Source organism: Pezoporus occidentalis, unplaced genomic scaffold, assembly GCF_034315485.1.
Source record: "Pezoporus occidentalis ecotype Australia unplaced genomic scaffold, CSIRO_AGI_Poc_V1 ctg66, whole genome shotgun sequence".
In the NCBI taxonomy this organism is placed as follows: Eukaryota; Metazoa; Chordata; class Aves; order Psittaciformes; family Psittacidae; genus Pezoporus; species Pezoporus occidentalis.
In genome coordinates, this window is record NW_026916009.1 from 2,112,723 (window position 1) to 2,127,070 (window position 14,348).

General features: G+C 36.3%; 1 protein-coding gene across 8 annotated transcripts in view; it reads left to right on the plus strand.

Moving 5' to 3' along the window:
• The window catches only part of PDE1A (phosphodiesterase 1A), a 157,137-nt gene that overhangs the window by 105,288 nt on the left and 37,501 nt on the right, over positions 1-14,348 (plus strand). For all 8 annotated transcript variants that reach the window (XM_062640715.1, XM_062640723.1, XM_062640719.1 and 5 more), the window contains 6 exons: positions 1,567-1,749; positions 2,211-2,277; positions 3,223-3,339; positions 5,807-5,947; positions 10,447-10,547; positions 11,994-12,119. In XM_062640715.1, the coding sequence (XP_062496699.1) occupies positions 1,567-1,749; positions 2,211-2,277; positions 3,223-3,339; positions 5,807-5,947; positions 10,447-10,547; positions 11,994-12,119 (735 nt within the window). The remainder of the gene's footprint in view (positions 1-1,566; positions 1,750-2,210; positions 2,278-3,222; positions 3,340-5,806; positions 5,948-10,446; positions 10,548-11,993; positions 12,120-14,348) is intronic.

Below are 14,348 nucleotides of genomic sequence, written 5' to 3' on the forward strand. Positions count from 1 at the left end.
TTTTTTTTTTTAAACCCGCATTTGAAAGTGTCATAATATGTGCTGCCAGCCAAATGAGCTGCTGAAACAAGCACTTCTGGCACCATGCTTCCTACTAGGTGTCTTCCTATAATCCCTCAGATTAGTAGGCAAGGTTCTGAAAATGCTGAAGAAGAGAAACAGAGAAAGTGAAAGGTGTGAGCCACTGAATAAATATGAGGGGAGAGTGCACTAACAAGGGAGTCAACAGAGTTATCCTGTAAGTAGAAAGACAGTGCCAGAGGTAACAACATGAAAATGAAAAGAAGTGATAGTTTTCCTCTTCCAAATACCCATCTGCAAATGCTGGTAGCCAAATTACCACCAAATCTATTTCCCAGGAATTCTGTTCACTCAGGAGAAGAGACCCAAGTTTTAACTTGGCAATTGGATTTCCTGATAAGAAAATTACAGTAAAAATAATTTGTCCATCATTGCTTCGTGTCCAATTCATGCAGACTCAAGGGATTTCGGAAAGACAGCACAAGAGAAATAGATCCATATAATCAAATAAAGTCTGCAATTCAATCGGTACTCTATTAATAAATATTTTAAAAGGGTGGCATGTTTTACATGTATTTGGGTCTTCCTAAATCTGGGATTTCTTGCATAACTGCGTGAAGGAAAACTTTTTTTGTTACTAAATAAGGGATTTGGTTCATGGAAAACCCCAGCAGACTGAGTGATATGAGCAAATAACAAGAAAAAAGTTGTGTTCTTACATCTGGTAGATTTATAGAAGTGTGGAATTGAAGTCTTGAGTCTATTTTAGAACATATTTAATTACAGGCTTTTTCTAGATAAATTGATGTCCTCCAATTCAGTACTTTTTAATACTTTTTCTATTTTACAAAAGAAATACATTTTTCTAACTTTTGAACAACTAAAACTAGTAAAAGGTGAATCACAATCCAATCTTGTATATCTTTGCTACTATGATTTTGTTAGCCTAACTTCAACAGATATACAGATCTCCACACAGAGAAATTTATTCTTTTTAATACTTTTATTGCACTGGAACAAGATGAGGAGCATGCATACAGGGTATTCATTGAAATGCATTTACCATAGCATTGATAAGTAATATCGTTTACTTTGCATGTAAGTATCAAAACATTTTTTGTACCATTTTCAAGGACAGATCAGAGGGACCACTGGTGTTCTCAGTTACAGCAGCAACCCATCTTTCTACAGATGTTCACGTCAGCCAGTTTTAAGACATCTCCTCAGGATTTTGTAACTCATTGGTTATACTTCCATCCACCATAGCTGTGACATCTTTGTAGAAAAATCTTCTCTTGCCTTCGCTTGAATATCTTGCATTTGCGTATGTTTTGTGTTCTGGAACATGAACAGCATGAGAGAGAGAAGATACCTTCTGTGCTCAGCTTCGCAGTGCCCTCAGTATGTCTACAAGAGAAGACATTTAGTGATGTGCTGAGTCAGTTCTACAGACAACTCCTGCTCCTGTTTTGTTAGCTGTTCACCTGTCCATACTTGTTTTGCTTCAGTCTGCCGGCTTGTTACCTTGTATTAATTTTGTTGTAGGAAGCTTTTGGACACTGAGGATGAGCTCTCTGACATCCATTCGGATTCAGTCCCGCTGGAAGTGCGGGACTGGTTAGCTTCTACGTTCACAAGGGAAATGGGAATAGTAAGAAGGAGACATGAAGAAAAGCCCAAATTCCGAAGCATTGTGCATGCTGTACAGGCTGGGATTTTTGTAGAAAGGTGAGAGCTTTATTTTCCTGTTACAGCAAGTACTGCATTTAACCACAGTGCCTGTCACTGAAGATCCCTTAAGTGGTGGGATGAACCTGAAGCAAATCTTTGAGCCAAAATTTACATTTTAATTTCTGCAGCTGCTCAATTTTTCTATACAGAAATCCAAATGAACTTCTAAATTTGTAATGAAATCTCCTGAACTTTGGAAAATTCTGGGAATTAACTTGATGGCTTTGAAACTTCTACACTAAAATGCACCAAAGACTGCACTAACGTGTAAGAGTAATATACCATCAGAGGGGCTTTTCTCCTAAGTCGATAAAAAGATTTATGTCACCTCTGGGATCAGACCCTCAAATAGCCTAGTGTTATTTCACAAACTCTGAAAGATGAATTTCAAAAAAGATAAATTGTTCTAGTAATTTTTAAAGGAGCGCTCTTCCTTTATGTTTTATTCGTTCTTTTAGGATGTACCGAAGAACTTCTAGCATGGTTGGTTTGGCTTACCCAGCAGATGTGATAGTAACATTTAAGGTAAAATAATTCTAATCATTGTGGAATTTGAATGCATCTGTACATATGTTTAGTGATTTTTAGGGTTAGTTAGTGTATTTTTCTACTGAACATACCCTAGACATAGTACTACAGAACTGATCACACAGAACAGAGAAATTAATAGTTAAAAATTAAAAAAATAGCATATGATTCTGTTTATTGTTTCACTGATTAAGTGTGATTTCATTACAGATGCTATTAGAGCAATAGGATGAAATTTGTATAAAAATTTGCACAGAAATGTAAGACAGTTTTATCTGCTTCCAGTGATATGGTAATCAGCATCTCAGCAGCATTTGTTTCCTTATTAGGAAAGAAAAAGGAGCAGTAGTATTGGGATAGAGCTAACAGAAGAAGCTGCATCTTATGGAACAAGTATAGTATTTGTTGTGAATTAAAAGCATTACTGTAGTTCAGCCAAAAGGCAATCTTTTATAGCAGTCAAGTTCCTATGGCTATGTACAATTAGAAAATACTGTTTGTTGAGAATGTAGTATTTCACCTTTTCTCCTAAAAGTTAAACGCTGTTATATTGTTCTCAAATTGCTGTATGGCTATAGAGTTAATGACATTGCATAATAGCCTGTTAAAAGATTGGGTGTTCACATTAGCTCTATGAGGTTCTATAGACAATTTGTATGGAGAAAGTTAAATTTGAAAGATTAAGGCTTACAGAGTTGCGTAGGTCATGTTACAAGTATTTTATTCATAACTGGCACAATGACTTTCATTGTTAATACTGAAATAGTCATTATCTACAGTAGGAGTTTCAAAGAGTTAGACGATAGAAAAACACCCAAACTCTCCATCTTCCCTCCAAAAAACCCCAAAATGTCTTTCCCAGTGATTAACTGGAAACCTGCTTAAACAGATGGAAATTATATGTTTGGTTTTGGTTTTTTTTTCTTTTCCCTTCACCTACAGGATGTTGATAAATGGTCTTTTGACGTATTTGCCCTAAATGAAGCAAGTGGAGAGCACAGTCTGAAGTTTATGATGTATGAGCTGTTTACCCGATATGACCTTTTGAGCCGTTTCAAGGTCAGAAACTAGCCACAAATAAAACTATGTATGCAAGTATAAGTATGTCAAATTTAAAATACAAGAAAGATAGGATATGTTTGAAATGGGTTTTTTTGTACAATGCAGTGGAGAATTTCAAAGAATAAGGCAAATCAAACATTGTAATATGCCAATAGTTCTACCAAATGGACCTTCACACAGAGCATGCAAGTTTTTCTGCAACCCAAAAAATGGAAATCTGTGTAGTCCCACGTCAAGTCAGTTTGTTACGGGATGTTGCTAGTGAGCAGTTAGACGCTGTAAGTATCAAATAAGAGGAGTATGCAAACAGCCTATTTACTCAGTGGTACTGGATCAGTATCCCAGCTTCACGAAACAAAGATTCCTAATAAAGCAGGAAACTTTAGTTAATCCTGAGTACTTTTTTCATGGCCTAGATCATAGTATGTTACCCACCACTGCAGGGGTTTCAGCGGAACCTTCCTTTTCTAACCAGCTTCACAATATATAAGGAGAATATATAAGGAGAACTTTTCAATGGTGTCTGCAGGGTGTTGGAATACAGTATGAAGTACTTACAAACAACTTGAAAAGGCTGAGATAAAAAATGGATCAAAATGCCGAATTTATCATAATAGTACCAAATGAATGTTTCATTACAGTTTCAAAATCTCTCCATTGCAAAACTCCATTCTTCTTTCAAAAAGGCTGACTCACCCTGAAGTCAATTCCAGTATTTTAATTTTAACAAATAATCCATCAAATATTTTAACAAATATCCCATCAAGATTTTCCCTTCAAGCTCTGGGTGCTAGAAGTCAGAACCATACCAGGGCTACCATTAACAGCACAGTCAGAAAGTACATGATATTACTGTCTCAGTGTGCTTAAGCCCATTCTCAGTCCCACTTTTTAGTTTACCTTTTAGTTACCTTTACTAGTTTTAGTTTACCTTGTAGGAGTTTTAAATGAAGAAAAAAATCTTAAGGAAAGTGTAATTTCATTGTATGTGGGTTGTGGCTGAACCCCAGCTAGCAACTAAGCCCTGCAGAGCTGCTTGCACACTCCCCAGCAGGATGGAGAAGAGAATTGGAAGGGTAAAAGTGAGAAAATTCATGGGTTGAGATGAGAACAGTTTAAGAATTTAATAATAATAATAATAGAAATAAAACTCAGGAAAGACAAGTGATGCAAATGAAAACAATTGCTCACCACCAAATGACTGATGTCTTTGAGCAGCAGTCCCCCGGCCAACCTTCCCCCTAGTTTTATTGCTGAGCATAGTCATGCCCTATAGTATATATATATCCCTTTGGTCAGTTGGGGTCAACTGTCCCAGCCGTGTCCCCTCCAAACTTCTCATACACCCTCAGCCTACTCGCTGGTGGGGTTTTATGTGAGGCAGAAAAGTCCTTGACTCCGTGTGAGCACTGCTCAGCAATAGCTAAAACAGTGTTAGCACAAATCCAAACTGCAGCCTCATACTAGCTGCTATGAAGAAAATTGTAGCTCAGCCAAAACCGGCACAATGGGAAAATAAATGGGACTGTTGAATAATAAGTTGTCGGGAGGAAAAGAAGGAAGGGAATTTGTACTATCAGATATAAGGAAATCTTGTCTCAGGCAAGGTAAAATTGGTGAAGAAAAGAGGATAATCCTATTATTAGACTCCTGTCTGTCATACCTTTATTATATGAGCAATTGGTGATCCTTCATCCTAGAGATGTGCCCTGCCCAGCGCAGCTGCAATTTCAGCAATATGGCCCTGCCTGAGGGTCACCGCCTCCCTACGATCGTGTTTTACGGTGAACTCGCCACTGGTAGCCACAAGAGAAGTGCCCCAAAGAAGAGATACAAGGACTCCCTGAACAATACCTTAGCCTTGGCCATATTGACTACCATCAGTGGTCCACCTTGGCCTCCAGTCAGGAGACTTGGAGACACACCATACATAATGCCATTGACTCCTTTGAGAACTCACCCAGTACTAGTCTCGGGGAGAAAAGACAACATAGAAAGAATTGTGCCCCACCTATACCACCCGAGGAGGCCTTTCGCTGTGCCTTTTGCAGCCGGATTTGCCTATCTCACATTGGCCTTTTTAGTCATTAAGGCGCTTGCAGTAAGCATGGGTAAAGCCCTTCCCAAATCTTCATTCGGAAGTCAAGCCATGATGATATGAGCAATCTGTGCATTCCTGGTACAGACAGACAAGTCTTAAAAACTATTTGCTTGATAGCTCTGCTGTCTCTTGTACACTACCCACATGCTATGCATGGTGTATGTAGAGGTATATTAGATCTACAAGGTTTGGGTGAAGAGTCCCTGATGCGTATGAAATATTATGTCTTTACATTTTAATTTTTTCTTTTGTTGTTTCTTAACTGAGTTCTATGGTACATTTATTTGTAATTTATTTCTTGCATGATTAATTTTGCAGCTGTTGCAGGAAAAAACAATAATTTTAATTTTTACTTCTCCCCAGATCCCTGTTCCCAATCTTATTTCATTTGCTGAAGCTCTTGAACTTGGTTATAGCAAATACAAAAACCCGTATCACAATCTGATCCATGCAGCTGACGTTACTCAAACTGTGCATTACATAATGATTCACACTGGTATCATGGTAAGAAATACTGCAAAGTTCAATCTACTTCTTTTCTCAAACCCTGCTGTTTAGAATAAATGCGTATGTGTGCCTTTTCTTCAGGAAAAAGCTCTCTTGAAAACTGTGCAGGGATAGATTCTGAGCTACCATCCAGGCTGTGAAAGTTATGTCATTTCGACAGTTCTTCCAGGCTAAATTCTGCTGGTGCAGAGGAAAATAGGAGGAAAAAAATTCCTCCTTAAATTCTTTTTGCTTTGAATTGCCTTAGCTTGAGTATTGCATATCATACTAAAAGAGATACATTTTCAGGAGTGGCAGATGAGAATTTTTCGCTTCCACATCAGAGCCTGGGAGGTGTGAAGAGGCAAGCAAGCTTTAGTATCTGCTGAGGTGTTGGCCATTGAAAGATATACTGAATCAGTGTAGGCTTACTCAAGTACTCTGCAGCTGCTTTTTCTTTTAGTTTATAACCGTATTTAGGATTGTTCTTGCATACTTTATGTCCCTATAGTAGGTAGAAAACTGCATTTGCCTTGTACTGTTGAAATATCCCGATACTTTTTAGTATTTGCTTTGGGAACTGAAGTGAGTCTGTGCAAGCATTTTTACTCTAAACACTTAGATCTAATACCAGCAGTGGGAGTATCCTCACTGTCAGCTTGCTAGACATCTCAGTCAGTGGCCTTTTGATGTTTTGTCTTCACTCTGAATGCACTTGTTTCAAAAAAAAAAAAAAAAAAAAAGGGTGGGAAGTGATAGTGCCTGATCTGTTGGCAGAGCCATGAAAAAATTCTGCGAGACTTGGGTAGAAAAGTTCTAAGGACTGATTCTAGATTTTTTGTGCTCTAATATATCCACAATGAATGATAGTCATTCACTTATATTAAGCCTTTTCTCAGTGAAATCTTTGCCTTTGGCTTCAGTGGAGGCAAGAATGAGTCCCTAGTCATTGCAGGCTTTGATTCTACTGTTTGAAGGAAGTGTTTTGCTTCTAAGCATAAAGTTTTTAAAGCTACATTTTAACAGAAGTACAGAGTGCAGAATGAACCCTGGAGTCTTTGGCCAGCCAAGATTCCTTTCCGCATTGAGATGATTTCTTGAGAAAGGACTTCCATATCAGACTGAAGCACAACTCTTGCCAAGATGACTCCAAATCAAAGTTGTTGTGTATTGTATTCACTTATCAAAATAATATTTTAATAAAAGAAGAAGCTTGAACAGATTAAATCACATTTCCTATCCTATCCTTGTCTTCTACTGTAAGATCAGCTGCAAGTGATAAGTGAAGGAAATTCTTTCCTGTTAGGAGAACTATACTAGCCAATTGGGATGTTTAGCCATTGATTAAACAGCTTTACAAAACACGCTGTGTATCACTGAACACTGAATGAAGGAACCTGCTTCGTATTTGAATTATCTGCTATTCCATCGGGTGCACACAAGAATGAGAATGGTCTCTCCAACTCAAGTATAACATTATTAGCACCTTAACCATGTAACAGCACTTTGAAGTGATTTGGATAACTATTTTTGGAAAAGGTTAGGCTTTACTGGTGTTAGTTTGCTGTAAAACCTTATTAATGTTCCCATGCTGTTACAAAATATTCCTCTAAAATTAGGCCAGGTTTTAAATATTCACATTTGAATTGTTGAATTATGGCATTGAAAAGTTCTTGGAAAGATATCTAACTAGGACAACACTTAGTGAAGAGTGCCTTCAAACAGATGCAGCTTGCCAGGGAAAAAGAACATTTATAGAAATCAGCGTTTGAAAGAGGGCCTAGTGATTCTGCAGCTTGCGAAGTATTTCTGTCCCAAATGTCATTTCCCATTTGAGAATGCATCAATATCATGAATATGGTCTACTTAACTTGCTGGTTTTTTTTCCTGTTGCCTGGTTAACCCTATCGAATCCTACTCAATAACAATTTGAAGTTTGCTCCTCAGGCTAATAGTTTTCAGAGTATGTCCATTGTAATGCTTCTTTTAATTCTGCTGTACCCTCTAACAAACACCTGGATTGAAGTCAGTTTGATGCAGTTCTATATCAAATTCCTGTGGTATTTCTGCGGATTGGCATGCAATTCTTGTGCTTTCATTGTATCTTAAGAAACTGCAATTAACTCCCAAAGCTTCCAAAGAATTTCTGTCTTACTTGTTCACTTCTAAAAAATATACTCAAGCAAATGTTTCAAAAACGTGGGCTTTAGAAAATCCTTTTCATGATTCCTGTTGTTCAAATCATACATTTTGTATCTTTTATAGGCAGTCATGTTTCAGCATTTGATCAGAGTTTGTGCTCCTCCACAAGCCTTTATAGAGATTCCAGTGAAGAATAACATATATTCAGAGTCAAAGCTAAAGAAATAAAATAATCATTGTATTTTCAGAAAGTTACTGTCTGTCTTAAGAAAGAAGATCCGACCACCTCAGATAAATGTGTTAGAAAGTTACACAGATGGCATACAATCTATTAACCTTCCCAAGAGATTAAATCCCAGATGATAAGACAGAAATATATAACTCAGGCTTGCATTTATGAAGTCTCCATCTTTCTAAAGATTTAAAAATCCAAGTTCCAGGGAATACATCTTGTAAAGAACTTTTGAGTCATCGATCATCTTCCCACCATCCCTTTTCTCCTCCCACATACCTGTATTGCTCAAACTAAAGGAAAAATGTCTTTACTGTCAATAAGTGCATTGTGAGACTCCATTTCTTAATCATTTTTTAATCCATCATTGTCTAAAAAATTAGTTTGAACCAGAGCTCATTAAAAGTTTAATTTTATCTATTTGCTTATAAGCAATTTATAATACTGGAAAATATCAATGGAAGAGATCTTTTCTGATAGGTGTTACACCTGCATGTCATAGTGTCTTCCAGGAGGGAAGCAGGTTCCAGCTTTTCACAGTCTTGCAGACCTTCAGATATCTGCTTTTCCTTCTGCCTTTGGGAAAAACACTTGTTAACTGTCTCTGACTTCCTTAGAAATTCTTTAGGTAAATTCTCTAATTCTCTGATTTGAATACTGATCTGAATTACAGCTGTACAGCTACAGTCTCTAGAATACTTGCTCTTATATACTACCATATGAAGTGTCTGTGTAGCCTATAGAAATTGTTTGTAAGGAATGCTTTTCTTCTTACAAATGCGTTGTATAGCATCTAGTTTGGTTGCTTTAAAAGCTGATTGTTGAAAGGCATCTTAAAGAAAAAGTTTATGTTTAGCTTTAGTTACTAATAATTTCTGTGTTTCTATTCTATTTGGCATGTTGAAAACATTGTGAAAGCGAGGACTGGTCATGGCCTGATTTCTTGTGACACACAATGCGATGAAGGTCATCGTTTCCATTTTTAGATCTGCTTACAGTACATTCTCATTCCTCTGTTGTGACCTTTTTAAATCTATACTTCACCAACAGCCAGTACTTCTTGTTCCTTAGCAGTCTTTTTTTTTTTTGTTGACTGAATGGCCTATTTCATTATTCTCACATTGCTTATGACTCTTGACTGTTTCCTTTCTTCTTTGAAAGAAATACTACTATTGGCAGCTTTTACTACTTCTGGCAGCTTATACATATTATATCCATTCATACACATGTATGTGCATATATGGGTGAATAAGGATGAGATCATTCTTCAATCCTTTAGTACAGAAGCTTACTTTACTAAAAAAAAATCTGAAATATGTGTGGAAGTACTTGACTGGCATTTGACTTAATCAGTCCTATGACTGCGGGGGTTAATTGTCGTATGATTTTTCTGCCCCCATTTTTAGATGGAGTAAATTTTCTCTTCAAGGATGATTTATCATTCAAGAAATAGAACTTGAAGGATAAAATAACAGAGGTTATTTTACAAACTGAACAATACAGAAGAGTTAGTTAGCAAGAGGTATAAAAGTGCACGAAACTCTAAGGTCTGCATTATTTTGTATACATGACCTGTATTACCTTTTGTTCTGTGTAACTGTATACTAGCCTTGTACACCCATTTTTTGCATTAGTACAAACTATGATAAAATTTATAACAGGAAAATCTTCCTTAGGCCTAATTTTAGTGCTGTGTACTCTGGTAAAATATAGTTAATGCTGATGTTGTACCTAGAATTTATTATGAGCCATATATATTGCTGACTAAAAGGCAAATTATAACCTTAACTTCATATCAAGTTTTTAGATGAAAATACCATAAGTTGGTGAGGGCATGTAGGGCTACAAAATATACCATACAATTATCTTAGTAACATATTTTTTGCTGCTAATATTTGCTTTCCTAGTGACCACAAGGATGTTAATTTGGTCTTAGAAAAATCATAACAAGTACAAGGTAATTTACTGTACAGGGAGGTATTTTACTGTATAATACTGAGGTGTTATGGATATATAGTCACCTGGAATAAGATGAGAATAAAGTTTACTTGAAGGTGATACAAAACATTTCCAATACTGTAGTGTTTAATCTGAGTTAGGCTATTATAGAAAATATGATTAGAATTTGTTTTTTGTTTACTAGCACTGGCTCACAGAACTGGAAATTTTAGCAATGATCTTTGCAGCTGCTGTCCATGATTATGAACATACTGGGACCACAAACAATTTTCATATTCAGACAAGGTAAGTGAAGTGGTCTCTTAAGTGTGATATCTGGAGTTTGCTGTTCATTGGTCTGAACCATTTCATGCCTCTTAACTGAAACAGCCAGGAAGTAGCCAGGTCATTCCTGATTTTGCAAGTTGTTTCCTTGGCCTTTGTACAGTTAATGGGACTGCTCACATGAACAAACATAGTGTGGAAAAGTAAGGAGTTAGTGTTTGAAATCATTATAGTTTGGAGCTGATAGGTCAGGGTTAAATCCGTAACATACTTGTCCCCTGAGATGTGCCCTTCAATAACGAACAAATCTAGATCTGCAGCTGAAATAAAGACATAATTCTTTTCTCCCTCAGCATAGTCTGGCTAAAAATAAACTTCATTTTGTAGTTCCAAATTTATATTACTTTTCTAGTTTTGTCATTAATGTTTTGCTCTGCAAAAGTGGAAAATTAATGTTAGCCTTTGAATTTTTCTTGGGCATACTTGCAAACAGGTATTTGTTTTGTGATGAGGCTCATTCTTCCCTCCTAGTGGAACTTGGTCCTGATGTGGCATGCCAGGGCCATGAATCCAGGCTTCTTTTACCTGAGAAAAGCTGATTAAATGGCTGTCATAGTCATAGCAGACCTTAGAGCTGTTTAAAATAGCCGTAAATAGCTGTGAGGATCAAAGTGTGCTTCATAAATATACGTGATTGGCAAATCACAGATTTTCTCATGATTTTAATGGGATTATGGATGTAAATGTGTTTAGGTAGGTTATGGTTTGTTCCCTCTAAATAAAATTTCCAATCCTGTTTTCCTTTTTTACATTCGTTGGTACCATATCATATATGTGGGTGGTTACACTCAGTATATACAATTGCTCAACAGAACAAGATGTTGAATTTACCTTATTAATATCATAGTAAACTGTGCTGCTAAATCATCACACCTTTCTTCAAGTACATACTTTTCAGCTGACCAAACTGAAATGCTCATGAATAGTTTTATCAGAACGTAAGTGTAGCAGAGAGGGGAGACCCAAGGTTGTTTAGCAAGTAAGATCAGGTCTTGAGGAAACAAATTTGCCAAGAATTAATGATGCTTGAAGTTAACTATGATAAATCCATACTGCTTCAAAATTTGTAAAGATCTGTATGTACTTTTGGTATTGTAGGTTAGACTTCAATTAAGATGGACAGGATACTGTTTTTGTCAAATATAAATGAAACATTGTTATATAAATGTTATATAAATAAAACACTGTGCGTTTAAAACCATGACTTTCCTACAAACAGTACATAGAATGGTATAATAATTTTTATGCACTTAGAATAGAAACTTTATCAGTGTTTGTTACAGTAAGAACAAATAAATATAGTTTGATACATGTATTCAATAGTTCTTATAGAGAATACACAGTCCTGCCTTCCCCAAGGCTGTCATCAGGATGCTACTGCAAATGTTGCCTTTATTTTAACACCAGGTCAGATGTTGCAATATTGTACAATGATCGTTCTGTTCTTGAAAATCATCATGTAAGTGCTGCTTATAGACTCATGCAAGAAGAAGAGATGAACATCCTGACAAATTTAACCAAAGATGACTGGAGGTAAGATCTACTGTGACATTCAGACTTAATTCCAGTATTTAGACATAATAAAAAGAAACAGGCCTTCCCTGTGAAGTCTGGTATAGGAGCTCAGATTACAGGAAGAAACTTTGGCACTGGCAAGTGTAATGGATATTTAGAGCTTAGGAAAGACACTGTGGTGTATAAAAGTACTGTTTTGGAGGTACTGTATTAAGTCCAAGTGAGGTTGTGCATTTATGAGGAACAATTTGCATGGACAGTGTCAGGTGAGATATCCCTTCAGGAAAATCACTGTCTTCCCCTTCTTGAGCTAGGTTACTGCTGTCTAACAGTGGTTTAAAACCTCAGTGCAGAGTCACTCTGCTGCCAGCTTGAGCACGAATGCCTCTGGGATTTCTCCTGCGTAACAGCACAGCAGAGTCACATCATGCTTAAGCATTAAAAACTATTAATTGGAGAGTAAAATATAATGAAGTAAAGGCCCAGGAGAAATATGTTTTTTTTCTTCTCCTTCTTAGTTGTAGTGTGACTCCTGAATAAAATTTGACCAGCTGAAAGTATCGCGATCATAATTGATATGTCACAAATACCAAGACCTGTAAGACCAAAACGAACAAGTGTTAGAGATAAGACTTTCTCCATTATTAAAAAGTACATCTTATCTTTGTATATCTTTAATGACTCCATGTAACACTTAAAATATATCTTCTCTGTGTTATTGTAAACACAGGTATTATTCAGAGATCCTAAAAATAAATAAGTGGCCTGTAAATTCAGAGAGGGATGTTCGACTTCCAGGAAAGTCTCCTACTGTGAATGATGCCACCATGAATAATAAAGCTATTTTTATATATATAAAAGTACATATTTAAATATATATTTTATATATGAATCATGGAACCATAGAATAGTTAGGGTTGGAAAGGACCTTAAGATCATCAGGTTCCAACCCACCTGCCATGAGCAGGGACACCTCCCACTACCATGCCACGCAAGGCTCTGTCCAACCTGGTCTTGAGCACTGATTTATTTATAGTTTCACAAAACTATACTATTATGAAGGAATATGTGAATGTGACAATAGATTTTGGTGGTGTGTGTATTTGCAGATGAACTGTTACATATGCTAGATTTATGTGATTTTACTTATGTACATGATCAGAACCCCCCTAAATAAATATTGGTGTAAGTGTGACAGCCCTTTTGGTTTTCAATTTATTTATTTTTTTTCTGTAGCTACTCCAAAACACTTAAAATATTTTTATTTTTTTTATTGAATACAAAGTGAGAGGGTCCAGTTATGGACCCTTTGCTCAATTTTTCTTGCATTTTTCTCCATGGTTTTTGAACTGGTGATAAACTACCACATGCTTTCAGAAGCTGCTCAATCATATACAGTGTGTTTGTGCTTGCTTTTCAGTCTCCTCTCACTGTAATCCAATTAGGATTTCCTCCAGCATCTTATTTTAGCTTGCAAATTTTTTTTTTGTAGAGTGGCTGCATAGATGCAGTCCACTGTTATATGCAGCCAGTTTGAGGTTGGTGGGATTTGGCAATCAGAGAAAATAATTTATTGTCTCTTGTTGGGGCTATTCAGTAAAATTTAGAAGAGATGTATGAACTGACAAATAAGATCAAGCAACTAAATTAGGACACTCAGTTCCATATTTTGTCTCTTAGCTAGGCAATTGCAGTCTGTACTTTCAAACAAACCAGTAAATTCCAAAGTGCCTGTCTGAGAACCTGCATAACCTGTTGAAGTTTGAGACTTTAATTTAGAGGGTTGGTTGTGGAAATGATGGTTTTCTGGTATTTGTTTTTAATATCCAAAAATCCCTGTTACCCTGTAATCAGACACAGTTGTTAATTGGTGCAATGACAGATCTGTTAGCCACTTAAAAGAAGCTCTTCAATTTTCTAATTATTACTACAGCTAACTTTTGGGTCTATACTGAAAATCATGCTGTTAAACTAACAGTTTTGAAGTTTGCACTAAATCAAATTGGCAGTAAATGGAAATGATAATGCATTCAACTTTTTAATGTACTTCCTGGCACTGGTTAATTTCTTGACTACTGTCAGATCTGTTTTCTTGAGTTGCAGCAATTTCTTTTTCTAAAAATTTAACACCACTACCTATTTAAACTGTGGTTCTGCTAATTATTTCAGCAAGATGAAGCAAAATGACTGAGAACGGCTTTATAGTATTACATTTTCTTTTCTACATGTTAACGTTAAGAAGATAAA